The sequence below is a fragment of the Alosa alosa genome, chromosome 10, assembly GCF_017589495.1.
Source record: "Alosa alosa isolate M-15738 ecotype Scorff River chromosome 10, AALO_Geno_1.1, whole genome shotgun sequence".
Lineage (NCBI taxonomy): Eukaryota > Metazoa > Chordata > Actinopteri > Clupeiformes > Clupeidae > Alosa > Alosa alosa.
In genome coordinates this window covers 20,459,478-20,485,309 of record NC_063198.1, presented here as the reverse complement: position 1 = coordinate 20,485,309, position 25,832 = coordinate 20,459,478, and the positions used below count along the sequence as shown (strand labels likewise).

General features: G+C 41.6%; 3 protein-coding genes across 3 annotated transcripts; 1 reads left to right on the top strand and 2 right to left on the bottom strand.

Moving 5' to 3' along the window:
- Positions 1–26: 26 nt before the first annotated feature.
- Positions 27–11,565, bottom strand: zgc:77375 (uncharacterized protein LOC402927 homolog). The gene is made up of 8 exons (XM_048254223.1): positions 11,000–11,565; positions 8,514–8,717; positions 8,143–8,255; positions 6,686–6,779; positions 5,338–5,371; positions 4,033–4,207; positions 3,496–3,684; positions 27–2,490 (listed from the first exon to the last, which is right to left on the bottom strand). Exons 1-8 carry the CDS (start codon positions 11,114–11,116, stop codon positions 2,073–2,075), a joined length of 1,344 nt encoding a protein of 447 aa, XP_048110180.1. The 5' UTR covers positions 11,117–11,565; the 3' UTR covers positions 27–2,072.
- Positions 11,566–12,520: 955 nt separating this feature from the next.
- Positions 12,521–20,908, bottom strand: isy1 (ISY1 splicing factor homolog). Its single transcript, XM_048255797.1, has 11 exons — positions 20,812–20,908; positions 20,236–20,258; positions 20,063–20,114; positions 19,878–19,943; positions 17,330–17,372; positions 17,128–17,240; positions 15,884–16,001; positions 15,443–15,565; positions 13,737–13,858; positions 13,221–13,310; positions 12,521–12,960 (listed from the first exon to the last, which is right to left on the bottom strand). Exons 1-11 carry the CDS (start codon positions 20,812–20,814, stop codon positions 12,853–12,855), a joined length of 861 nt encoding a protein of 286 aa, XP_048111754.1. The 5' UTR covers positions 20,815–20,908; the 3' UTR covers positions 12,521–12,852.
- A 414-nt stretch (positions 20,909–21,322) lies between these two features.
- brk1 (BRICK1 subunit of SCAR/WAVE actin nucleating complex) lies at positions 21,323–22,760 on the top strand. Its single transcript, XM_048255798.1, has 3 exons — positions 21,323–21,491; positions 21,862–21,944; positions 22,032–22,760. The coding sequence occupies exons 1-3, from the start codon at positions 21,374–21,376 to the stop codon at positions 22,056–22,058; spliced, it is 228 nt and encodes a 75-aa protein (XP_048111755.1). The 5' UTR covers positions 21,323–21,373; the 3' UTR covers positions 22,059–22,760.
- Positions 22,761–25,832: the final 3,072 nt, after the last annotated feature.

Genomic DNA, 25,832 nt, shown 5'->3' with positions numbered 1-25,832 from the left:
CCTTATATATTCGAAAAGAAGGTAAATATCTTTAAAGAAAAATTTATTTGTAATTTTACAAATGTTTTTCTTTATAAATATGTTATTGTGGGGAACTAAAATATCTAAACTTGTATGCAATATATAATGTTACATGTTTCCCTAGAAAAACATGTCTGAAGTAAATATTTTACCTGCTTATCCCATAGGTAAGGCACTGCAAAAAGAAAGTGAGACCATTAACAGTTCATCCCTCTGTGCCCTTCGATTATTTGGGCATTAATACTGTTGACCTTAAACCTTAATGTATTTTGTGCAATTTAGGATAGGAGACAATGGCACAAGTAACACAAACTGTGCATGATTGCAGATGCTGAAGCCACTGTAGCTTTCCCACCCTCCCCCACAAACACACACATAGCAGTTCCCTGACACCTTAGCATGCTTATTTGTGTTCCTTACCCCAAATGTTTACCATCCAGCTGGTTGTACTTAAACTGTTGTTTGGGTGCCTGTGGGCTAGTCTTGATTGATGTTTTTTACTACATAGAAAAAAACACCACCATAGAACACCATATTGCACAACAAACAAGAATGACTAGTCTCTCCCGGGCCCAATATCCTATTTTCATATACCCAAAAGAAAAATATGCATAAAGCCAAGGTTGACCCATAGCCCCTTTGCATAATGGGATGCCTATTTCAAATAAAGACAAACATTTTCCTGCTGTTTTAATGTGAGCTGTGGAAAAGTGAGGGAAGGTGGCTGAAACCGCTTTTAAGCCATTGACTCTGTGCAGGATGTTTGTCTGTTTATCTGAAAGAGATCCTGGTCTCCACCAGTAACGCATGGCTTAAGCGGAGCTTCAGATGCCGAGCTTTGTACACAGCTTCATGTCTCTTTTTAAGAGACGGATTCATGGATTCACATTTCATTTCCACATGCACACATGACGGGGGGAAATATAAGATCAAAGTTCATGACCAAAAGGTAAAGCAAGAATAACTCATTATGAACAGATTATGGGCAATAAAAACAGTACACAAAGCTAAAACCATATCTTTAAAAAATGTGTGCATCTCATAGTTTCTTGGTCAGTGCAGTCAAAGCTATTCCCAATTACTCACGCACTCTCAACACCTGAACATGTAACATTTAACCATTATTTTGCACTTATTTAGACAAGAACAACATCATTTGTTAACTTAAATTACAGTTTAAATAAGACTAAGACTCTTCGTGAGTACACCTGCCAAAAAAAAAAAAAACACTGATGTCTATGTTGTACTGACCTACGGGTATGTGATAATATTAGCAAAGTTGCGGTCACCACCTGAAAGACACCTGTAAATGCACCCACTGGCGTGTCTGATGCCATTCTTACGACCTAAGTATGATTGTGAAGCCTTTAAACCAGTCTCCATGGCAGTTAACCAGTCTCCATGGCAGTTGGAACAGAAATAGAGCACTAGCTGTGTCCATGTGGTTCTATCGCAGGGTATTTGTCAAGTCTGTTTTCCTACACAGCGCCTCACCTTGATAAAAAACATGCAAAAAGAAAAAAAACAAACAAATAAGAAACAACAACAACAACAACAACAACAACAGAGACTGACGATGCAGATGTTAGCAATCTGCGTGTTCTAGAGAGGTTACTGGGGGGCTGAAAGTGGTGACATCATCATTCCATGTGTCCATTTCTTTCCTCTCATAGCAGCTCAGTGGATTGGGCCCAGATGCAGGCCAGATCAGGACCAGATCCACCCAGACTGAGCCGCTAACATCAACAACACCATCAGATCAGACCTTCTGAAGGCTATCAGTAAAAGTGTGCAACTGGGGTGAGGGCGACAGCCTGCACAGGGAACTTTCTGGAAGGTTCCACTTCACTATAAATGTACCTTTTCAGGGTTAACCAGGACAGCATGACCCTGATGCTGAGTATATGATGAATAAAAACTGATCTAATGAAACAGTTGATCAGCAAACTTATCTGACTAGAATGATGTCTATTTCCTACCAAATGCCCAGTCCAGTCTTTCGTTTTTTCATTCTCTGTCTTTCTTAAATATCATCCTATGTAGACTAAACTCTAGACGGGGGTTCCAAGCTTCTCCTGCTGGAAGATGAGCTCAACGGCTGCCTCAACGTCCTGAACGATGTGTCCCGGCTCCACGAGCGCTGGGTCAAAACGGAAGTCGCGGTGGCCGTGGAACACCGTCTCTTTGATGGACTGGCCAGCGTCGGGTGGCACCTCCGTGTGCGGATTGTAGACGCCCGTGCACACCAGGATGGACTTGCATGAGGTGGCCGAGGGTGACGCCAGCTCACTCTCCCAGCCACAGTCCACTTCCTGTGAGGTGGCTCTGGTGGCAGTGGTGGTGGTTGTGGAAGAGGGGCCCGCGCCCGCCACTGCCTTGGCCATGGTTTTGGCGCTCTTGCAACTGGCCCGTTCCTCGAGGTAGCGGTTGTAGAGGTTAGCACCGTAGATGTCGGTCATGAGGTTGTCCCTGATGGCACAGTGGAGGAAGAGAAAAGAAACAGGAGCAGTTCATTTGGGCAGGAAGCAAATTCAGCGATATCCACACTAATTAAAGTTCCGGAAGGAGGAAGAACAATCTCTAAGGGGGGCTCATTATTTTCAGAAGAGCAGGAGGTATTTGTGCCACCTCCAATATAACGATTTTTGGACAGAACTCAGATGTCTTTATTCATGCTTACTATGTGGTAGGTTATAGGCATAGCGTAAAGGGAAAACGTACAATGTTTGCCAGGTTTGACTACAGACTACTGCTTTGTAGTAATTGAAATTATTTACGAACATTCTATGAAATTTGTTTCACATAGCAAGTCAAAATATTTTCTGTTCATAAATGTTGACTGGATAATTGCCAGCACTTTTCCAGCAAAATCCTCCACAGGGATAGATAGATAGATAGGTAGATAGATAGACAGATAGATATATAGAGATAGATAGATACTTTAGTAATCTCCAAAAAGTCAAACTTCCAGTCGCTCAGCACCACAATGGTACAAATAACAGTAGGAAAGCACATCAAAAGATACATGTGTTAAAAAAAACAAAAAAAATCTATCTATCTATATATAGCTAACTATCTTTTTACAGATTATATACATATATATGTATATAATCTGTAAAAAGATAGATAGTTATTGAGGAATATACAGTAGGATAGTGTTGTTTATGCATAAATATTATTACTAGTATAACAATAGTATTACTTCAAAGATGCACTATGAGAGAGGGCAATCACAAGATCAATCAATAAATACTACAAGGCTACCCTATAGTACTAATTAGTCAATCTGTCCAGTCCTTGCACTGTGTGAATGTTCAGGCCTTTGCTCCTCACTCCTCCTCCCTCCTCCCCCTTCCCCCACAGGTGGAGTTGTACAGCCTAATGGCACGAGGGACAAAGGCCTTTTTTAGTCTCTCTGTGCTACCACACTACCACACTTACTACTCGTATTTGCCCATCATGCCAAGCGCTTACCCGATGGCGTAGAGCGATCTGACGGGCGTCCTCCAGCCTCGCTCTGCCGCCTGCTCCCGGATCAGGTACTCGGCAAAGTGGTAGGTCAGCTCACTGGGCTTCCCCATCAGGGCCTCGTACTTTAGGTCCTTTCCTGTAACCTTCTTGTAGATGTTCTCCAAACACACCAGGAAGGTGCCGTGACCAAACCTGGGCAACAGACGAAGGGGCTCGTTTTAACTACATGTGGAAAGGAAACTCGGGCAATAGTCTGGGGGCCATTCTAGGTTCAGCTTGTCTTGACATGCTACAGTGCGGTGCAATCAAATATGGCATCAAAGCTAAAAATGTCAACAAATTTTACACTTCAGATATCATACTGCCTAACATTTCAAGTCACCAAATCCATTTAAGTCCTTATAGTACTCATTCATCTCTCCAGAAATAACTGCAGTGGTGGATTCCAGCTAGGATTCCAACCAGTTTGTTTACAGGTTATGTACAGTTCCCAGTGCTCGGCTATCCTGTGGCCTTGTATGCCCCGTGCTGAGTTAATACCGTGGAGACGGCGCCTCGGCCATCCACATGAGGTCCATGTTGCAGGCCAGCAGAGGGAGGTGATTGGGCGAGGAGTTCACATAGGGGTTGCCCAGGCTCCCATTGGTCAGGAGCACGTCCACTATTAGCTGCAGGTTCGTCTCCCATCGGATGGGCTCGCCAAACAGGATAACAGCTACAGGACAATGGAGGGAAGGAACAGCCCAGAGTGTGTGGATGGATGGATAGATGGATACACAGAGACAGGAGTGGATGGATAGATAGATGGATGGATGGATAAATGGATAGACAGAGACAGAACAGAAACAGAGTTGGTGAAAGCAAGAGCAGAAATTGCTTGGTCAGTGTCAACTAAAATCACAAAAATATAGGCCAAATCCAGTTTTCAGTCAACACCTGCAAATCCACATGTCTTAATTGCACTGTTTGTGCAATCGAAACAGGAACTGGCACGTCAATGACTAAATGGAAAACAACTTGACAGAATTGTCCACCTCGGCCTGAGGGCAAGCGATACTTGATTCATCATTCAGTGATGTAGTCCAACTTTCTTTCCAAGAAAACAAACAGCTTATCTATCTTAACTCTGTGAAAGCTCTTGTCTGAGAGGTATGTGGTCATTTTAATGGTATGTGGTCATGGGAGGGATAAACACACCTGCCGTTGCAACTAGCTGCTTAGACTATGCAGCATGCAGCTCTGGGTACAATCACCCCACAAAAATGTAATAAAGAAGCGCCCACAGCACATCATCCACTACATTGCTAAAGACATGAGTGAGCATGCCAGCCAGGCAAACTGTGCTATTGTTGGTGTTTGTACATCTTTTGTAGAGTTTTGCATGCCTTTTCACTAGCTAACATGGTAGTGTTTGACCAAAACCCCTTCCTGTTGCTTTAGAGAGGACTGTGTTCATTCCCTTCATTCAATGTGTTTCAGTATACTATTCCATTTCATGTGGTTATGTAATAATATTTCAATGGCTTAAAATAGCTCTATTACTGAGCCGTGAGAGGTTACACATTTAATGGCTAATGGCCAATGGCTTTACCATTAGCATGGCGAGTGACTGCAGTAAAATAGCCTGTTACCATGGAGCTAGGTCAAACATTCGACCCTGTAAGTAAATGCAAGCCTGGATCGATAAACTCGATAATAATTAACAAGAATGCTTGTTAAATCAGTAACGTGTTTACATACAGCAGTGGTCAATGCATGGTAAAGTAAATACTGTACACTAGGGAACCACATCTCACCCCATTATAAAAAGCAACAGGTGGGATAATGACTAGAGAGAAAATTCACCTTCAATTTTGGGGAGGTTCACAATGGTAGAGGACTGCAGAGGAAAAACACAAACAGCAACGTAAAACATAAACAGTGTTATAAAATATAATCTCTCTGAGTACATTTAGATCATCCGAATGACTTAAATTGAATTAAATTAAATTGAAATATTTCAATGTAGTGTGTGACAAATCAAAAGACCTTCTTATTCCTGAAATACTATGGTACTAAACACTCCTTTGGGAAGCTCTGGAGGAGGAGATAATTGTGGGGTGGGGGCAATAATAGTGTCCTTAATCCCAAACAACATGAACACTGGCCTGCCGATCAATCATGTGGGGGAGGGACTCACTAAAATGAAGGGACATATTTTAAGCATCTTGGAGACGCTTGGTTTATAAGTATATATACTTTTTTGAATTACCCGTGAGGGAAATTTGGTCTCTGCATTTAACCCAATCGGTGAATTAGTGAAACACAAACAGCACACAGTGAACATACACAGTGAGGTGAAGCCTACTTGTTTGGCTTGCCTACTTGTGGCTAAGAAGCACAGTGCAATCAATGATCATCAGATATTCCAATAAATGCAGCCCAAGGCGACTAAGTGGTGTGGGGTGAGCGGGACGTAGCCAGGTGATGGAAACAAAAACAACTTTGGTTTCCTATCTCACAGGTCAGAACAGAGTGTGTTCAGAACAACTGTGCATTCTATCCAACAAAGTGCTTAGTCAAGGTGCAAAGTCACCTTAACCTTGTTCAGCCTGTTTGTAAGACACAGGAACATCTTCTACAGCACTCTCAGCTCCAGCTACAACAGGCTTAAGTCTTAAATGTCTTTCCTCAAAAATGAGGAAATCATGCTTTGTTTTTCTTGACTTGCCCTGGTTTGACTGCTCCCACTTAATAATCATGACTTGGGTTAAATAGTGGACAAGCTCAAAGCTTATATTCACCAATACAGGAAGTCACATAAAATAAACACTGAGGCACTAGGGAGTTAAATACAAAGACCCATTAAGATAACAAAACCACAGTAATACTTATGTATTTTTAACAGCTATTTACACAGATTAAGAATTTGGTATAAAAATAAGAATCAGGTTATTAAGAGGAGATGGATATCTGGCCTCGCTTCATATTAAGTATCCTTAGGCAGTATGCACTTAAATATTACTGAAAATAGGCTATAATGCTTGTATGTTTGTACATTATGCTATTGTGGTTACAATTAGGATTACTAACATATAATGAGTTATAGTTACATGATAACTACATATTATTTAAATAAGTGCACTGCAATAAGGACAGTGTATAGTGTGGCCAGACATCTCTAGATTGAGAAGACAGGGGTTATTAAACTGACCGGTAGCCGGGGGCGTCTGTTGTGATCCACCATGTCCAGCAGGGGAAAGGTTTCACGCAGCATGTCTATGCTGATCACATTCATGAAGCCCAAGCTACAAGTTCCGATATAAGGATCCATACTCAACTCTGAGGCTGAAGCACTAAGATGGCACTTACAGTACTCATTCACATGTTTAGAGGATAAGTGAAAGTCACAATCTCTGCTGTTGAGCACTGGTTGGAGTTTACACTTGATATGACCCACAGCAGTTACTTCTTTGTGGATGAAACTGTAATGGTGAGTGAAATAATTTGCAATTTTTAATGGTAAAATGTTTGAATGGTTGTAAATGTCTTCTCACAGCAGAAAGTTATTTTGAGAGACAGGGTAATTCCTATAACCAAAAACTACAGTATATCACCAAAAACTAGATAATAATACTGATGCAAAATACTTTAGTTTGCATAAACAAGATCACATAATGACATACTATAATGTGTACTGGGCTGTTTAAAGACATTTACTATGTGAGCCATTACACACAGACTATCACCTTTAATTAGCTTTTCCTTCAACTGATGACAACTGTTTTTTTTTCACACAGAAACAGTTGCTAGCCAGAGTCCCAATAGGTTAAGCTGCTACTGCTGTGGAACAATATTTTGAGTATTTCAAGTTGTGTTTAAACACAAAACAAAACCAAATTCATTATCATTCTCTTTTATGTGACCCCCTTAATGGTGTTTACATTCCTCTGACGTGGATATTATCTGGGCTTACCCCCCGACTAACCACTATTCAAAGAAAAGCAATCATGGGTCTCACAATCAATCTTGATGACGACAGCATTACTCAAAGACTAACCCAGATTTGGGTCGGTCTGCATTGCATAACTGTTTATTAGGCTGAGGCCTGGATGACTGCTCCTCCTCATAATCACAGACCACCTCAGCGGTTGACTTTAATCTATGCAGCACAGACAAATGGCTGTTACAAAACAAACCATCGTGTCCCCCCTCTTGCATGCGAAACAGATGCAGCGTTATGTGGCCTTGTGTGTGTGTGTGTGTGTGTGTGTGTGTGTGTGTTTGTGTTTGTGCTGCAGGTGACAGAGTACCCTCTTTAACACAGGCAGCACAGGTCACAAAGCACGCACACATGCCACAGAACCAAGGCTCACTTCTCTCTCCCTTCTCTAACAAGGCAGGGGGAGGGACATTGCTTTCTGATGGAAATAGTTGCTCCAATAGTCTGTTGGAATTGAATACTGTGACATGGCGCTTCAGTAACACCTGTGATTTTTTTTATATTCACAGCCTTTTCATCCCGGAGAGCTGTTTTCATGATTGCTTGCTTTCTGGGTTGAATAGCAGCTCTTCAATTTCAGACAAGAGGCCTTTTGGAAGCACTATTTTTTGTTGGTTTGAAATGTGATACGCGGTTAGTACGTTTTCTTTCACAACAGATAAGGATACTGCTTGGCGATGTCCAGGACGGGGCCTTGTCCAGAGACGAGGACGCATTTGTCATGGTACTTCCTGAACATTCTCAGAGGACTATGGGACATCATGACTTGGTCTTGGGAGATCTGTAGGGAGGTAACAAAGATGTGCAAACAAGTCCATAATGAATAAAACGCCCATACAACATACTTCACGGAACACCGCCTATATGCATGGCAACATTATCATGTCAACAGACAAGATTATAATATTACGCAAGTTCAAATAAGGGCATCTTCATACGTCGCTGACAAAGCAGAGCCTGTTTTGCTTAAATGCAGACAGGGCAGAACAGAGAAGTGAAACAGTGTATGAGACATGCAAGGAAACTAAAAGTAGCTTACAGGCACTCCCAAAATATGGGACAACTGGTCGGCCTTCTTCTGGCGAAGGCAGTTCCCAGCATTGGTGACAAACACGACGGGGACAACAAACTGGCCACTGGAGTCCACCAGTCTCTGAAAGGCCCTCTTCGCTGCAGGGATGGGGGTCTTTCCCCGGACGAGCACTCCATCAATGTCAAACAGCAGGCCAAAGTCCGGCTGGAACTGTTTCGGATTCGTGCACACACACACATACACACACACACAGTATCAATATGATGCAGAACATTAAGTCATCAGGATGTCTTATTGTGCATTAATCCCTGTACCAACAACATGACTTAAATCCTTGCAGAATCAATAACACAGTCTATATTGTACTGGGCAATTCCATGGAAAAAATTTTGTAACATCCATAACGCCACATTTACGTTACATTTTTTGTAACATCCATAACGCCAATAAAATGTGATGGTATGGTATGATGTGAATAATTACATGAAATTTGAACATTTGCTATTTTTGGCTGAAGAATGTACATGAGAAAAAATGCACAAAAAATGAATGTTATCATTCACATCATACAAATGCCAAGACATTTCACTGGCGTTATGGATGTGACAAAAAGTCCATTTTCTGTGGAATTGCCCTACCACTAAATAAAGACCAGTACGATTAGGCCTACTGGTCATTCACAGCTCCTCTGAAATCATTTACATAACCTCTATTAGTGCTCACAGCTTGAAATCATGGCCTTTAAGACATCAAAATGACACAGCAGATTCTCCAAATCCGCCACCAAACAGAAGGACAGTAAAGACAGCCGAGGAGCTCTGTCCGAGGAATCTGATTACACAAGTGGCAGAGAGAAGAGTATTCTGCTGAACTGCGGCTGCCCTCCCCGCCCGTCCCGTCAGAGCTCTCGGACACGGAGCCCTCGTTTTGCAAGCATTGTCGTAGGCGCACGCTTCTCCTCGCACGCACTGGAGGATTATGATGTCCGCCGCGACCAGAGCCCGCCAAGAGTCAACATCTGTGTATTCCCTCCCTCTGGGAAAACTTGTTTAGTTGTATGGAACCATTGGACAGGCTGTGTCCTGCCAGTATAACTGGAACCCTCCTCCGTGCTGGGGATTCGGCTCTGAGGGCTATAAATGGACAGAGGGCCTCCCCTTCCACCTGGCCTTTTCCGTTAAAAATGACACAGAGCACGCGTTAAGTCCATTATGACACTGTCGTTTTTTCCCCCTTAATTTTTGCTTTTAAAAACATACACTAACTCTAAACATACACTAACTAAGTCTACCTCCCATTCCAAGGCCAAACCAAAGAGTGCACAGTGCAGTCAGTGGCTCAAGAGGAGTCCTGCAATCACATCAAATGGCTAAGAGGCATTGACACGAGTCTGAGGTATGCCTCACTGGCCAAAAAGGTCCAATTTCAGGGACAAGGTCAAACCCAGGCCCAAAAGTCAGGCCCGGTCTTGTGTGGCTAGAAACAACACAAATGGAAACAAGAGAAGGACCCATTTCAGGTTTGGTTGCAGTGTTCCAAATTGTGCTGTTTCCAATGCATTCCAAACCATACACTGATTAGGCAATTCACCAGCAGTTATGTTCCAATAATGTCATACAGGCTATTCACAGAGAGAAGAAGGGATTTTTGCATCTGACCTATGCTACAACCTGTGAATTAGTATACCCTTCTGTCTTGTTAGGAGCAATATATGCGTCAATTAACACATGTTCATGGTATATGGCTAACCAACATGATGCATAGGATTCCATGCTCCAACTAAACAGCAATTAAGCAAAACTGTGGACGAATGTAAAGAATGGTCTGCATGTGCAATAATGCGCGTGTACTAACGAGGCTTTATTGTGCCTAAGAAGACCCTCACTCAGCTTATCTGACCCCCTAATCCCGCGGGGAACATAGATGGGAAATGTTAATATTACAGCCCCTGCTTTTGAATAAACACTCAGAGGGCCACTCTGCGACGTTTTAAATATGAAAGTGGGATTTTTCCATCGTATTGCAATCTGATAAACAATCCCATTTTCAGGGCTACGTCTGCCTCAGAACGCCTCCATTACTGGAAGACGTGTAAAAAACCTGGCAATTAAATGCAGATGCTAGTTGATACAGATAGTAGTGTCAGTTAATGGCTTTTGCGACAAAACACATGCCGCTACCCCCAAATCAGATATTTTAACTTTATTTTAGTTAAGGTATGTGGATACATTGAAAGACAAGAACGGTTAGCTCCAAGGCGAGTTTTAGAAGTGCTGAATATGCCGGTAGGTCTTCAACAACCCAGTCTCGAATTAGACTAGGACAAGAATTTCACACTCAGCTCAGCTGGTAAAAAAATAGCATGGCCCCTTGATACGACATACATACAAGTAAGACAAACCAATAGCTGCTAACATTTCAGTGATCTCATAGCATAGATGCACACCAACAGCACTGCCATTGGAATGTACATAAACAAGGGCTTAGCTTACCTTGCTGTTTGACGTTGCAGTGCCACACAAACCGCATCGGGCCAGCGCGGCCACTCTCTCGCCTCGCCGGCTGCATAAGCTGTTCACCGTGCGATAAACTGAATTTAAGGCCTTCATTTTGGTTGTATTTCGCCGGTTTGCAACCTCCCTGACACCGCCTGTTGTTCCTGTCCGATTTCAGCCTCGTCTAATTCCTCCATATAGCTTTTGTAGCTTTGAGATGTGACGACATGAGGAGGTGGTCCGACGTTGAGGAAGAAGGAAAGAACATCATCCTCTCGAGGTTATCTCGGTCATAACAATGTAACAAAGGCATAGATGCAGTTTCAACGCCTTACGTCGTCCACGGGTAACCTAACCAATTTCAATTCCACTTTTTGCGCTTATAAAAAAAACAATAGCATCTCAACACCGCCCGCGCAACAAGGAAACAAAGGCCACCAGCACCGCTGTGCGACGGATAGTGATGTCATATGTGAAATACCGGCTGTCATTTGAAATCCTAGTGGCAATAGGGCTAAATTGTGTTCAATATAATCATAGACTTAGATTACTTAATGGGTTAAGAGTTAATGTTAACTTATATTTATGTAGCCCTATGCATGAAGGGCCTGATGTTTGGACTTTTTTGTTGCTGAATAAGAGGAATGTAGGCCAGGTAAACAACGTTTTACTGTGCCATCCGTACTATACCCGAATACGATTGACCCCCAAAGTCCGGTTCGTTTGGCCAGTGTGATTGCTCCGTACCGTAGCCTACCCGGGCACGCTTATCCGTTCCCGGGTCTGCTTGAGGAGGTAGACTGGGCAGTTTGATATTCAGTGCGAGTGTGGACCAACAACTGGAGATAACTGTACTCCGACATGGTACAAGTGAGCCGTGCCCAGTAGGAGTACGCCCTTAATCCAAATCTGAGGCTTCATGTTGTGGTGGTTACTATAATCACACATTCTACATGCACCATTGTTTTGTTAACTCCCTCTCCACTTCTTAAGTCGTCTAAGTTTTAGTCCTAAATCATTTCTGCATGGGGAAATAGGTAAGTTGCAATATTCAGCAACAGAAAATGTTCCCCACATATAATTGTCCAGAGTTTGGACATTAAGTTAACAGAAGGCCAGATCCACATCTGACGACCTCCACCGCCAAGATTTGAGCTCTTCACACATGATGGAAATTCCATGAAAGGTGTTCAGAAGGAGCTGTGAAGTACGTGACCACGCTGGTGGATTTTGTAAATGCAATGATTTGATTTCATTTAGCCCTGATCGTGTGTGTGTGACCCTGGTTTCTTCAAACGCCAATGGCTTGAGCAGTCACATGCAGCAAGCAGCCTTGCATTTCAAGGCCATAACTGAATCTGCGTCTAGTAACTTGTGCTATCTGGAATGGATGTATTTTGAGCTCTGGCACAGAGGAGCATATTAATAGATTAGAGTTTAAAAAGCACAGAGAGTAAAAGAGGCTTATCAACCACTGCAATTATTGCCTGGGAATCTTACAAATTAACCTAATCCACATTTACATTTCATAGAAAATAGTTTACTCAGCAAAAGAAATGTATACAAAACAGATATTTACAGTGAGATATTCCACCATTAACACTTGGATGAGAAAGATGGTAACAAAGATGTTTCACATTAAAACAGTCCTCTTTCACCACCATTCTCCTCTGGCTATTACATCATTTTGAACTTTTTCATACCCTCTCCATCATCTCTCACACCCTTTCACTCTCACACGCTTGCTCACTCGCCCCCTCTCTCTCTCCAACAAAACACACACACACACACACACACACACACACACACACACACACAACACAGGACAGATTGTAGACGAGAGTAGATGACTACAGCCCAAGTAGTGCTTTAGCCTCCTCGCTTTGTGCCATCAAGTTCTCACTGGCGTATTTCTGAAGCAGCTCCATCTTTTTCCTCCTCACCAAGGCCTCCTCAATCTGGAGAAGCAAAGAATGACTACTAAGGCCACAGACCTGCAATGGTGTCCTCAGAAACATGCAAACTTGTCCTCTGTGCTTTGGACACTTGTCCAAAACCCTCCAATTCTCTCTAATTACTTATTCAGAATGTTGAATGAAAAATTGACTACTCTGAAAAAATTCAGTATGATTTTTAAATGTGGTAAAATGACACATTTATATTATTATATTTTCATTACACAAATGAAACAGAAATAGCAGAAGCTAATGTCTCGCACCTCTTTCTGTGAGGGCACTGGAACGTGAGCAATGAAGGTCTGAATGCCCTCCTCTCCCTCCATCTGATCCCGCGTCTCCTCATCCGAGTGCTTAAAGACAGAAACAAGGAGTGGTTGCATAATGTGAAGCTTACAAAATCACGCTGGATTAAAGTTTTGATGGCTAACACAATATATGCTGCACTCTGTTTTTTTAACCAACACACACATCTCTACAATTAATTCTGAAGTCATATGTCATATCATTGTCTATACACATGCATAACATGACTTAAGATAGGAAAAACATTTATGAGTTGACAGTTTCCCCAAACGTGTTCCATAATCATTTGCTGTTGTTGATCTGATCAGGTCAATGCTGATATATGGTCAACATGTCCAGCACACAGCCATCACTGAGTTTGAGTCACCACTAACACAGCCATAAATGAGTTTGAGTCACCATCACTGACCTGAGACCTGTTCCCCATTTGGGAAATTACTCTCAGCCCTGGTACTAAACCAAGTACCACTTACCTCTTCGGCTTGGACGGCGTAGAGGTGCTCCTCCTCCTCCTCTTCCTCTTTTTCTCCTCCACCACCTCCAGCAAGACGCGCCTCCTTGTCAGCTTTCCATTTCGCCACAGCCTCCGCTATGGCTAAGACGCAAACAACAGACGCATCAGTGTTAACTTAAAAGGCAAGACATTCATGTATCAACATGGTATACAAACAGTAAGGCCCAGCACATCTTCAAAAATAATGATGATCACGTGACCACTTAATACATATTGTATTTTATAAGCATAACAAACACATACCATCAACAACAGATAAATCGATGCAGATTATATACATTACATTTTTATAACAACAAGGTACATACATGCATACTTTTCAAATGGCATTTATTTTATAGGAATAAATTATGCATAGCCCCTTGCAATTCAACTATGTAAGAACCTTGCATTACCCGTTCAACTACAGGAAGTCTGTGAAGAATAATCATTAAGAATTGGCAACAGTACAAAACTTTAAAAAGCACAGCAATGTCAGTCACATGGTGGACCAGAAACCGCATGACCTTGAAATGGCCAAAAGGCCAATGGCAGAGGCACCCAGACCTGCCTCTTATGAGCAACCTCAGGCTTTCCATGCTGCTAGCTGTCAGCAGCTCTAATACATTTGTACAAATCGGAAACACATGCCCCTGCTAGTAGCATCAGGAGCATACAGACACAAGCTGTACAGCGAGGAGGACACAAAGACCCCCATTGTGCCCTAATGAAGAGTGGACAGTGTGTGTAAATGTGTGTGTGCGTAAGTGTGTGTGCGTAAATGTGTGTGTGTGTGTATATAAGACTGGAAATGAAGTCACGTTTAAATTTGAGAGCCTCGTGGTGGCTCCTTACTATTCCAGAGGCACGAGATACTCAAGATGCCTGGGATTTTTAGCGTCAGCGTTTAGCATATAGCGTCACATAATTTAATGATTTATATCAACTACCCAGATGCTGGACATAAGCTATATTATATACATGTAATGACAAATGCAGTTTATTCTCAGAGTGATATTTCATTTTAAGAAGGGTTTTCCTTTAAACAGGATGTTCCGGAAGTCAAGTAATTCTTGCTCAAAACAGATGTAGGAACTCAAATTTGAAACATGGTCCGCAAGCAAAAAAGCCTACTGTTGATTACTGTTAAAGACTGCATTTGGTACATTCGGTACACATCTGTATTGAACCTACCATCCTGTACCTAAACGGTTTGGTACATATATGTGTACTTTAACACCCCTAGCCTTAGTATTTTAACCATACTTGTGAATATTTATATATATTTTTATTACATTTTGCAATCAAAATAAGGAATGGATAGAAACTGGAATTGATAAGCAGAATCAGAACCGATAAAATTGTAATGACACCCAACCCTACTTGGAGGTGAACTCTGAATGCTGCTACACTAATTCTGTATATGGGCAATTCCACGCAAAACATGTCCATATGTCATGTCCATAATGGCAACTAAATGCCATGGTATTTGTATGATGTGAATGATTATGTGAAAAGTTTACATGTAAGTTCTACAACAAAGAAGAGTGACTGCTCAAATTCACATCATACCATGGCACTGTTTTGGCTTTATGGACGTGACAGTTTTGCGTGGAATTGTCCATATATAGATACAAGTATAGAAATCGAACTGCAAGACTTGCGAGGAAGTGGAGCACAGCCTACCCTCCTTCTCATACTCCTGCTCCAAAGGTACCAGCACGCCGTCATCCTCGTCTCTGTAACCATAGTACTCAGCGTCAATGTCCTTCATCAGCTCGGCACGGGTCTTTCGGGGTGGAGGGGCAGCTGAAAGGGAGGGAACACGGCAGGGATTTTGCTGTTTTGTGATCAATTCACGCATGTTGGATGGTGATGCATATAAGACAAAAATTAGAAAGATTTACACTGAACATAACCGACTGACCAAGGTCCGTTTTAGTTTAGAGCAGTAGGTTTATGACAAAACCGGCACACAACACCACAACTAGGTCAAAGGGTACAGAAGAACATACTCTTTCAACAGACTGTGGTCATACAGTTGGACAGGGCCCAAGTGTGTTCAGAGAGGGTAGAACAAGGTGCTCTGCCACAGCTTTCACACATCATGATACGAGATCTACTTACGCTCTTTCTCAAACAGCTCTCGGACACCGGGTAGGTCTTTTGCAGCACCAAAGTACTTATATCCTCGATTTCCTGGAACCTCTTTGCCCTCATGGTCAAGCATTTTTGGTCCCACTTTCTGTAATAAAAACACCAAGAATGGTGTAGGTTAAAAACTACCATTTTAGACTTTTCATCAGAGTAAAACTCATATTAGGTTGATCGATAAACAAACAGGAGCAATCAGAAAAAAAGCTCAATAACAAATACATTATGGAAAGTAAAGTGACTACTATTTAACGGACGCTTTTATCCAAAGCAACACAGACTCAATGGTGGGTTCAGGATTCAAACCCAGGCTTCCCAAGCAGGCAACAGTCCTGGCCTACTGGTTAGGGCTTTGGGCTTGTAACCAGAGGGTTGCCGATTCGATCCCTGACCAGTAGGAACGGTAGCTAGGCAGCTCACTGCTCCGGGTTAGTGTGTGCTTCACCTCACTGTGTGTTCACTAATTCATGGATGGGACAAATGCAGAGACCAAATTCCTTTTGGCCGAGAAACCTGATTTTACAATAGTCAGACAGAGACGCTATTGTTTTGGCCTCTCATAATAACGTTTTTTTGGACGATATCCTGCCTCAGAAAATACTGTGATAAGCAATAATTATCATTGCCTAATGTTACTGACTGTACCTGCACAACAACGCACCTACAAGGCTTTTTTTTAAGTATATTTTTTTGGCCTATTATGCCTTTAATTGACAGGATAATAGAAAATGACAGGAAGTGTGGGAGAGAAAGTCGGGGTGGGATCCGGAAAGGACCACGGGGCGGGAATCGAACCCAGGTCACCGGCGTACGTTGCAGGTGGCCCAGCCAGTTGCGCCACGGCTGGGGCCCTGCGATGGTACTTTTTGTTCTCAGCTCAAACACAATGATTGGATGATTATATCCGCAACAGCAAAAGGAGTATACTTTGGAGACACCAATATGCACAACTTTATAACCATAAGGCAGGCCTTTAGGTTAGGTTAGTCGTTAGTCGAACAGACATCTACAACATCATGAGCACAAGATCACAAATATGATGTCAGACCAAAGACAACAGTCAGGCGATATCGAGGTCTGCAAAAGTTATTGTCCTATATTGTAAAAAAGATCAATAATATAAATATTGTGAGAGGGCTTCCACTGCTCCACCACAGACACAAACTATCATCAGTTGAACCTGCATCTGATGTTAGGTGTCTTTCATGAGCACTCACCCCATAGTCAGGTCCTCCGAGTTCTTTGATCCGAACCTCCCAGTGGCCCTTTTCTCTGAGTAGCTTGTTGATTTCGTCATTGAGGTCTCTGATCTTAAATTCACCCAGACCAGCTGAAGTATGAGAGGAGAAAGTGTTATGTCTGACCTAGCATGTGCTACAAATGGTGTAAATCTTTGATACAATCATGACAGTGACTCACCATTCTGAATCTGTGCCACTTTCTTGGAGATTTCACTGATGATCTACAAAAGAGTTTGTTTAGTAACCTCAGCTCATTCAGTAGTACATGAGCTCATATAGTAGACTTCAAACTAATAAAGGGTTTAATAAATGGCTTTCTCTATCATAATTGTAAACAACCTCTCATTAACCTTCTGCATGCATACACAGCACAACTTCAGAATCAGTGGAATGCAGCACAATGTACAAATGTGTTGCGGAGGAAATAGTATTTTTCTCTCTTGTAATTACACATTTGTTACAGTCACTAAACTTTCAACTTTTTTGATCTTCATTCCATTCTAAGGGCTGCATCAAAGAGGTGACAACACATCATAAAAAGCCTAGAAGACAATAAAGTAACGATGTAGTGTTAATTTTATCACCTATTGTTAATTTAGTCTTAGTCTTGTGACGAAATGTCCTTTTTAGTCTTTGTCATATTTAGTCATTCAAATATCATTTTTGTTAGTCAAGTTTTAGTCGACTAAAAGTCTCGTCATTTTAGTGTAGTTTTAGTCAAAAGAAAACTAAAGGTATCTTAGTCTTAGTCAGTTTTAGTCAACACATTTTAGTCTTTTTTATAACAAATTATTTCTGATTACCATTTGAGTCAAATAGTGTTTCACACATCTCAACGAGGGCTACTCTGTCTGTTATAATTACTCATTCTGATTTTTTGTCAGTCAGTATGTTTACATGCACAGGTAAGTCAAGCTACAGTTATAGTCGGCTGGGATTTGACCATAGACAGTAAAAGATTTGACTGGACCACTGTCATATTCAAGACCAGTGTTTCTCCGTGTGGTCGGGGGGATCACTGGTGGTCTGCAAGCTATCCCAAGTGGTCCGCGAAAGCAGACGGTAAAATATAATATAGATGAGTTGTTTGCAATATAACTTGTATGTAAATCCAAACAGTTCTGCAACACTGTCTATGTAAGATATGCCAATTTAAATCATACAGTATGAATCCTCTGACACAATAAGCAAAGTGCAAAGTCAATAAGCAAGGTGGTTCAGTGAGTATGCCTATTGTGTAGACTAATTATAGGCTACTGTTGAAGTAGGTCTAATCTTTTTTTTTTTTTTTTTAGGGTTAGTTAAGTGGTCCTGAAACTGAAAAAGTTTGAGAAACACTGTTGTAGGCCAAACTATTAATGTTTTACTCCTACCAAGCTAGATGGCTTATATGTAAACACAACACATTCCCCAAACAGACTCTCCATCTTAGCCATAGCTAACCTGCTAGCGAACTTTCCATATTAGCTTACTTGTTTGCAAACTTTGCATCATCAGTCTAACTAGATGAATAGTTGACATTACATGCTGAACATTTTCGTATGGACATTCTGGGGATGTTAATTTGTATGAGAGAAGCTTCAACTTCTGGGTATGTAGCATTGTGGCATAAAGCTTAGGTAGTTAGCTTGCTAACTCTGGCAGAAATCTCCAGTGTTCTTGTTCCATGTAGTTTCGTGTTGCAGCCACAGGGTTGCAGCAGCAGCACGTAGACTAGCCTACAGGAAAGCTGTTGCTATTAACTCATTCGGAATATTTTGAAAACATAACAGCTAGATATTCTGTCTTCTCATTTTGTAGACGAACATGAAGGGAGATTTTATCTTAGTTTTTATTTCATGCAAAACATTTTAGTTTCGTCTTTTTTCGTCAACAATAATGCATCTTAAGATAGTCTTAGTCAGTGTTTCAGGACATTACTGCCGTCTCGTCATCGTCTCGTCTTAGTCATGAAAAAAAAGGTCGTTGACGAACATATTTCCTCTTGTCTCGTCTGACGAAATTAACACTATAACGATGCACTGATATATTGGCCGTTTGGCCTGTTCCCTCGTATTGGCCTATCGGCAAAAAACATTACATGTACCGATGGTCGTGGCTGATGTTGATCTGTTACGTTGCATCAGTACTACACTAGATAAATGTTGTGTTATACATGGACTGCCACACTCAGAGATGGTGCTATGTAGGGCTGAAAGACTTGAAAATGGTTCAGTCATTCATATTTCTGCTTCCCTGCCACTGAAGGGTATAATTAACAACAAAAACAAAGTAATGTTTGGTTACTTTGGTTATAGGCAAATTTGTTATTTTAAACATTGGTATTAGTATTGGCCCAAACTTCACAATCCGTGCATCCCTACAATAAGGATTAAACACAGAATCAGTTTTCAGAATTCTATCCTAGAGCTTCAATGTTGAGATACATACTTATTCTGACAGACCTTTATATATGTGGGGAATCATGATAAGCACACTATTCAGCTGAATTTGAATTGCCATTTTTCACAATTGGCAAGTTAGAAAGAAACAAAACTTCTTAGCTTGTCATTTGCAGAAGTAGAGGTTACAATGCACATAATATTGCATTGTAACTTATAATTGAGCATACCTCTTCCTAATGTATCCACTAAGTACTTTAGCACATTCCAGTGGTCAAAATCGGGCTATTTTACACAACCTGGAAAGAGTTTCACTGTTGGAGAGGGAAAGCTCTGTTTTCCTACCTGTCGTCTCCATTTCTCTGCTTTGGGTAGCTCATTACATTCTGATGCAAGAAATGGTCTTCTTTCCTGTAATATTTCAAACAGTGAGTTTAGACACTACATCAAACAATTTCTCCACATATTCATAAATATACCTCTCAATCAAAACCGTTCAATCCACTACAGTCCTATAACAATTTTCTTACCCTAACTTTGCCTTCTTCTAGTTGGGCTTGCCTAAAGCGAGCCAGGGCCGTCCTGTTACACACAAGTCATGAAAATTGGTTACACATTCTCTGTCACCATCAAACTCAGAGGAAATAGCATTACTAGTAACTAGAGGATACAACTTTAAGCAGTCAAAATGACAGATACTCACATGGCCTTTTCTGCATTTCGAGCCTGATCAAAAAAATAAAGAACATTTCAATCATCCAAATGGAAAATAAAATCGTATAGCTAACATTGTGACAGAACTTCCCTTCAAAAAACATTGAACTGAGAACAGCTAAGGTGTTGACTCGACTCCTGCATACTTTTTTCTGGTGAGCACCTTTGGACACGTATTCTCTTTAACGTTAGCACATCTAGGCATTTTCTACTCAAATCAAGTTTGAGACGATGCAACATCGTAACAATAACAGTACTGAACGGATGCCAAAAGGGTTTCCCTTCAAGAGCAGAGGATGGTAAATAAATCAAAATAGTTCACATCGCTTGGTAATATGAGAATCCTGATAGCATAATTACAAACTTTGCACAAGCAAAATCGACACTTAGAGAAGCATTCTGAAAAGCAACTTCATATGCTAGCCAACGTTTGCTAGCCATTTGGCGAGAGGAAATATAAGTACAAAATGACTTTGAAAACAAGTTTCTAAAGCTAACGAGTCATTTGGAGACGAAAATAGTGTTTGTATCATATAATTACAATAGTCCATAAATGTTTGCATACCATATTCGCAGTTGAAAGAAGACCTCGGAATCCGTCAAAAGTATCGCTGTTCCCACACGGTTGGACGCAGAAATATGACGTATACAGATGACAGAAAACTGCGACAGGGGTTATGGCTACGTAGAATAATACCGCCACCTAGTGATAAAAATGTAGCTGGCTCACGGTAACTTCTTTCAAGGTTCACATTAATTATCTCCAGGTTTAACTTAATATAACATTATATTGTTTAATAACAGCACACTCGTACGACTTTCCCCATATATAGGCTACACTACCGGTCAAAAGTTTTGGAGACACTTAGAAATTTCCATTCCACTCCATATAGACAGAATACCAGTTGAGAGCATTTGCAATGTTTTGTTTTTTTTTAATCAGGGCAGCAGTTTTCAAATTACATTATGTACTTACATAATTGCAACAACATATATATAATTGCAATTATTATTATTATTTTCGTCCGAGAAGCAGAGCTGCCGAGAAGTGGTTGTGTGCGCCCTCCGCTGGCTGAATTTCTAATACCTTCCTCCGCTTTGGGTGGAGCAAATATCAGCTGGAAAAAATGGCAGGCCAGGAAGATCCTGTTCAAAGAGAGATTCACCAAGACTGGGCAAATCGAGAATATATCGAAGTTATTACAAGCAGCATTAAGAAAATCGCGGATTTTCTTAACTCATTTGGTAAGGAATAACAGACATCGAAGCCAATCATATTTATATGACAAGGTTTCGGATATGCCTAGTGAAATGCTAACTAGCCGGTTCTCGTTAGCTGCCAAGCTAGCTAGCATCAATTCTCTAGCAGCTAAGCAAAGAGAACACATTTGTTGTGCTGCCCATTTAATGGAGCCCCTTAACTAAGCTAGTGATTGCAGAAGGATATTGCACTGTTAACGATAAATATGTATGTGTATGTATGTTGAAAGCTCTTTGACGTTGGCTCACTAAGCTAACCGGAATTCCTAGCTAGCCTCCCTAATTTCGTAACATCCGTGTTTTTAACGTTGGAGACTATTTTCATGATACAGGTATTCTTTTTCTTTTTTCACAGATATGTCATGTCGGTCTCGTTTGGCCACACTCAATGAAAAGCTCACTGCTTTGGAAAGGAGGATTGAGTACATAGAGGCCAGAGTACGTTACAATTTTCGGCAGTGTTGTGAAATTTTTGTTTGTTTTTTTCAGCACGTTGACATTTTGGAAATGTTCCATATTTTTCAGGTCACCAAGGGTGAAACATTGACCTAAACCAGGATGACCAGACCGCAGAACCTCTGCCTGAAATCCTCCTATATTCCGTCAGTTTTTTGAAAGTCTGTTAACCATACCTCACGCACACACATCACATAATGTGTTTCCATCAATAACAGTTTTTAATATGTCAATTAGTGGCATTACATTTTTCCTACTAATACTGACTGGAAGTTGTTGTTTACCCTTTTTTGTAAAGTAATAGGCCTAGCCTATCCACAAATTGTCAGATGGAATGTCCCTTTTGTGCACCTTCACTGTAAATGCCAGCTTATTTGGATCCTGTGAACTTTGTTGATGTTACTGCTCAATTTTGAACTTCAAACTATGATACTGTAATCATGCAATGAAACCATATTTAATAAATCTGCCAGTTTTTGTAATTTGAGTTATATCAAACAGAAGCATCTCTAGGATCACCCTATCCCTCCCTACTGCATTGCTTTACAAATAGTAGGCTAAATTTAATTGACTGTCCTGAGACGATCTCCATTTGCATACTGTGGTTCGTATATTGCATATGGATGTCTGCCCCCACGAGTGTTTTATGTTGTTGAGCATGTCATGCCACAGAAGAGATGCCAAAGTGCTTTGTTCGCTTGTGGTAATTGTCTGTCATTTTTAATTTGGTTTGTGTATGCAATGGAATTTGAAATCACATTTGTATTAAAAAAATGCTTAAAAGGAAGTTGAAAATAATTTTAGCTTGTCAATTGTTCTGTTTGGAGTTAATGTAGAATAGTAGAAGCCTAATGAATACAGACAGCAGTTCATACTTCTATTCATTGAAATCTACAGTATACAGATGGGCTGATCAAGTGTAACTGGTGTGTGTCATGCTTATTTATTAGCCCTAAAGAGCTGGCAGTGATAGCTAATGTGCTTTAATGAATGTACAGAAAAAATAATTATGGACCATGTTATTACTCAGAAGATATCGTTTTATTCTTTGTGTGATTCAAGAGTTAAATTGTACCTCGGAACAATCGAACTTAGATGCACTCCAATTTTGTTCAGGTTATACAACATTGCATTAGTGGGAACTTTTATTATATCTCTAGTTTATCTCCATATATCTCATCTATATATTTCCTTTGTATAGCTTCAGAGAACTAAGTAAGCTTTCCATGATGAAAGTGAGACAGGATGCATGCATTTGTGTATGCAGAGTTTCTGTGCTGCTTTTAATAACTACTTTTAGATCTGAATGGAATCTTCTAGTTAGGGAAAGTTAAGCTTTTTTTTGCCAATCTGCAAAAAAAAAATCTTACCAATAGCTTTTTTTACTATGTGTTCCTATAGGTGTCTAGTAACACCTCCCAATTTATCCACGGCCAAATCCTCGGGGAAACACCTGGAGAGCCCATCTAGTTTGGGGTGACCAGGGACTGGGTGAAAATTATGAATATTTTTTTTTTTTTACCAATATTAGCTTTTGAGATGTCTAACTAGGGGTTTGTAGGGGTGCTGAATCTATCCCAGCGAGTAAAAAGGACTCCAAGTCCATAAAAAATTCATAACAAGTGGTTTTATTGAACAATTGCAAAACAAAACTTCCTTAATCAGTTTAAAATTTAACAAAACTCATCCCTCAACTCCCCTGCACTCCCTCGCTCCTGTTATCATCTGGCTGGTTGATGTTCTGGCAAGAGTTAAGATGACAGTTCCAACTAGCAGAAATACACGTTATGTTTTGCCAGGATATCCCCTAGGGGTAAAATGTACAGTAAAAAGAGGATGGGACCCAAAATAGAGCCTTGAGGGACCCCGCAGGTGAGGGGGGCAGGAGAGAAGATAGAGTCTCCTAGCTGGACAGAGAAGCTCCTATCGGCCAGGTAGGACCGGAAGAACTCCAGGGCTGAGTTTTTGATGCCCACATGATGCTCGAGCCGAGCCAGCAGGATCCTGTGATCCACCGTGTCGAAGGCTGCTATTAGATCTAGGAGCAACAGGATCACAGGGCTACCTGAGTCAGCGGCTAGGAGCAGGTCATTGAGGACTCTCAGAGCGCAGTTTCTGTGCTGTGGGCTGTTCTAAAGCCAGACTGGAACTTCTCATAGATGTTACTGTTGGACAGGAAGGATTGCAGCTGGACATAAACCGCTCGCTCAAGGACTTTGGATAGGAACGGTAGCTTGGAGATAGGCCTGAAGTTTGAGAGTATAGCGGGGTCAAGGTTGGGCTTTTTTAGTAATGGTTGAACCACAGCATGCTTGAAGGCAGCCGGGACGCAACCAAAGGTGAGGATGGTGTTTATCAGCAGCAGGAGGAAGGGGGCAACCGTGTCGAGGACAGTAGCATCCTTGAGTAGACAGTAGGCAGTCAGAGGGGCAGTTTGAGGGCCGCAGATGTCTGACTGCGTCAGAGAGGGAGGATAGGGAAATGGGCTCAAACTGCTTGAGGACAGCTGGCAGGGGGTGGAGGGGCAGGGAGTGGGATGGCAGGGGTATCTGAAGGCCTTAGAGCAGCAACCTTGTCAATGAAGAATTTTTTAAAACTTTCACAGAGGGCGGGTGATGGCACAACAAGGGATTCATTACGGGGATTTAAGAGAGAATTCAGTGCCTGAACAGAATACAGAACCTGGGGTCTGTGACTGTTTCTGGAGACCAGGGTGGAAATGTACTGAGTTTTAGCAGTTTTAACGGCTCGGTGGTAGTCCGACAAGCAGTTACGGAGGATTTGGAGGGAGACGTAAAGGCGGTCCTTCTGCCACTTTCGCTCCGCCCGCCTACAGGTGCGTCTGAGGTCGCGTGTTGCGTCATTGAGCCATGGAGTTGACAGTGTTTTTTTGCGATTGGGTTTGAAAGGGGCGATGGAGTCCAGAATGCCAGTGCAGGATGATGAGAGCATAGAGTGAAGCTCATCAGCAGTGTACTCAGAGTCTAATGACGGCCTACACAAGGGGGAGTCATTGAACATGGTAGAAAAATGCCCGGCAGTAGAGGGGTTTAACGTGCGGGATACCTGTTTGGAGACACTGTGGGTATTATCTGGGCATGGAACTGACACAGTGAACAGAATTGGGGAGTGGTCTGAAAAAGACATGGCACAGATTTCAATAGCAGAGACAGAAATGCCATAGGACAGCACAAGATCTAAAATGTGACCCTTTTCATGAGTTGGGCCGGTGACAGCTTGTTTTAAACTAAATGAGTCGAGGAGGTTTAAAAAGTCCCGGGTCAGAGGTTGACATTTATGCACATTGACTCTCTCACAAACACATTCAATATTTTATTATATCTTTTCATGGGACAACACTGAAGAAATTACACTTTGCTACAATGTAAAGTAGTGAGTGTACAGTAGTACAGCTTGTTTAACAGTGTACATTTGCTGTCCCCTCAAAATAACTCAACACACAGCCATTAATGTTTAAACCGCTGGTAGCAAAAGTGAGTACACCCCTAAGTGAAAATGTCCAAATTGTGCCCAAAGTGTTAATATTTTGTGTGGCCACTATTATTTTCCAGCAGTGCCTTAACCCTCTTGGCCATGGAATTCACCAGAGCTTCACAGGTTGCCACTGGAATCCTCCTCCACTCATCATGGAGCTGGTGGATATTAGAGACCTTGCACTCCTCTACCTTCCATTTGAGGATGCCCCACAGATGCTCAATAGGGTTTAGGTCTGAAGACATGCTTGGCCAGTCCATCACCTTTACCCTCAGCTTCTTTAGTAAGGCAGTGGTCGTCTTGGAGGTGTGTTTGGGGTTATCGTTATCATTTTGGAATACTGCCCTGCGGCCCAGTTTCCGAATGCTCTGCTTC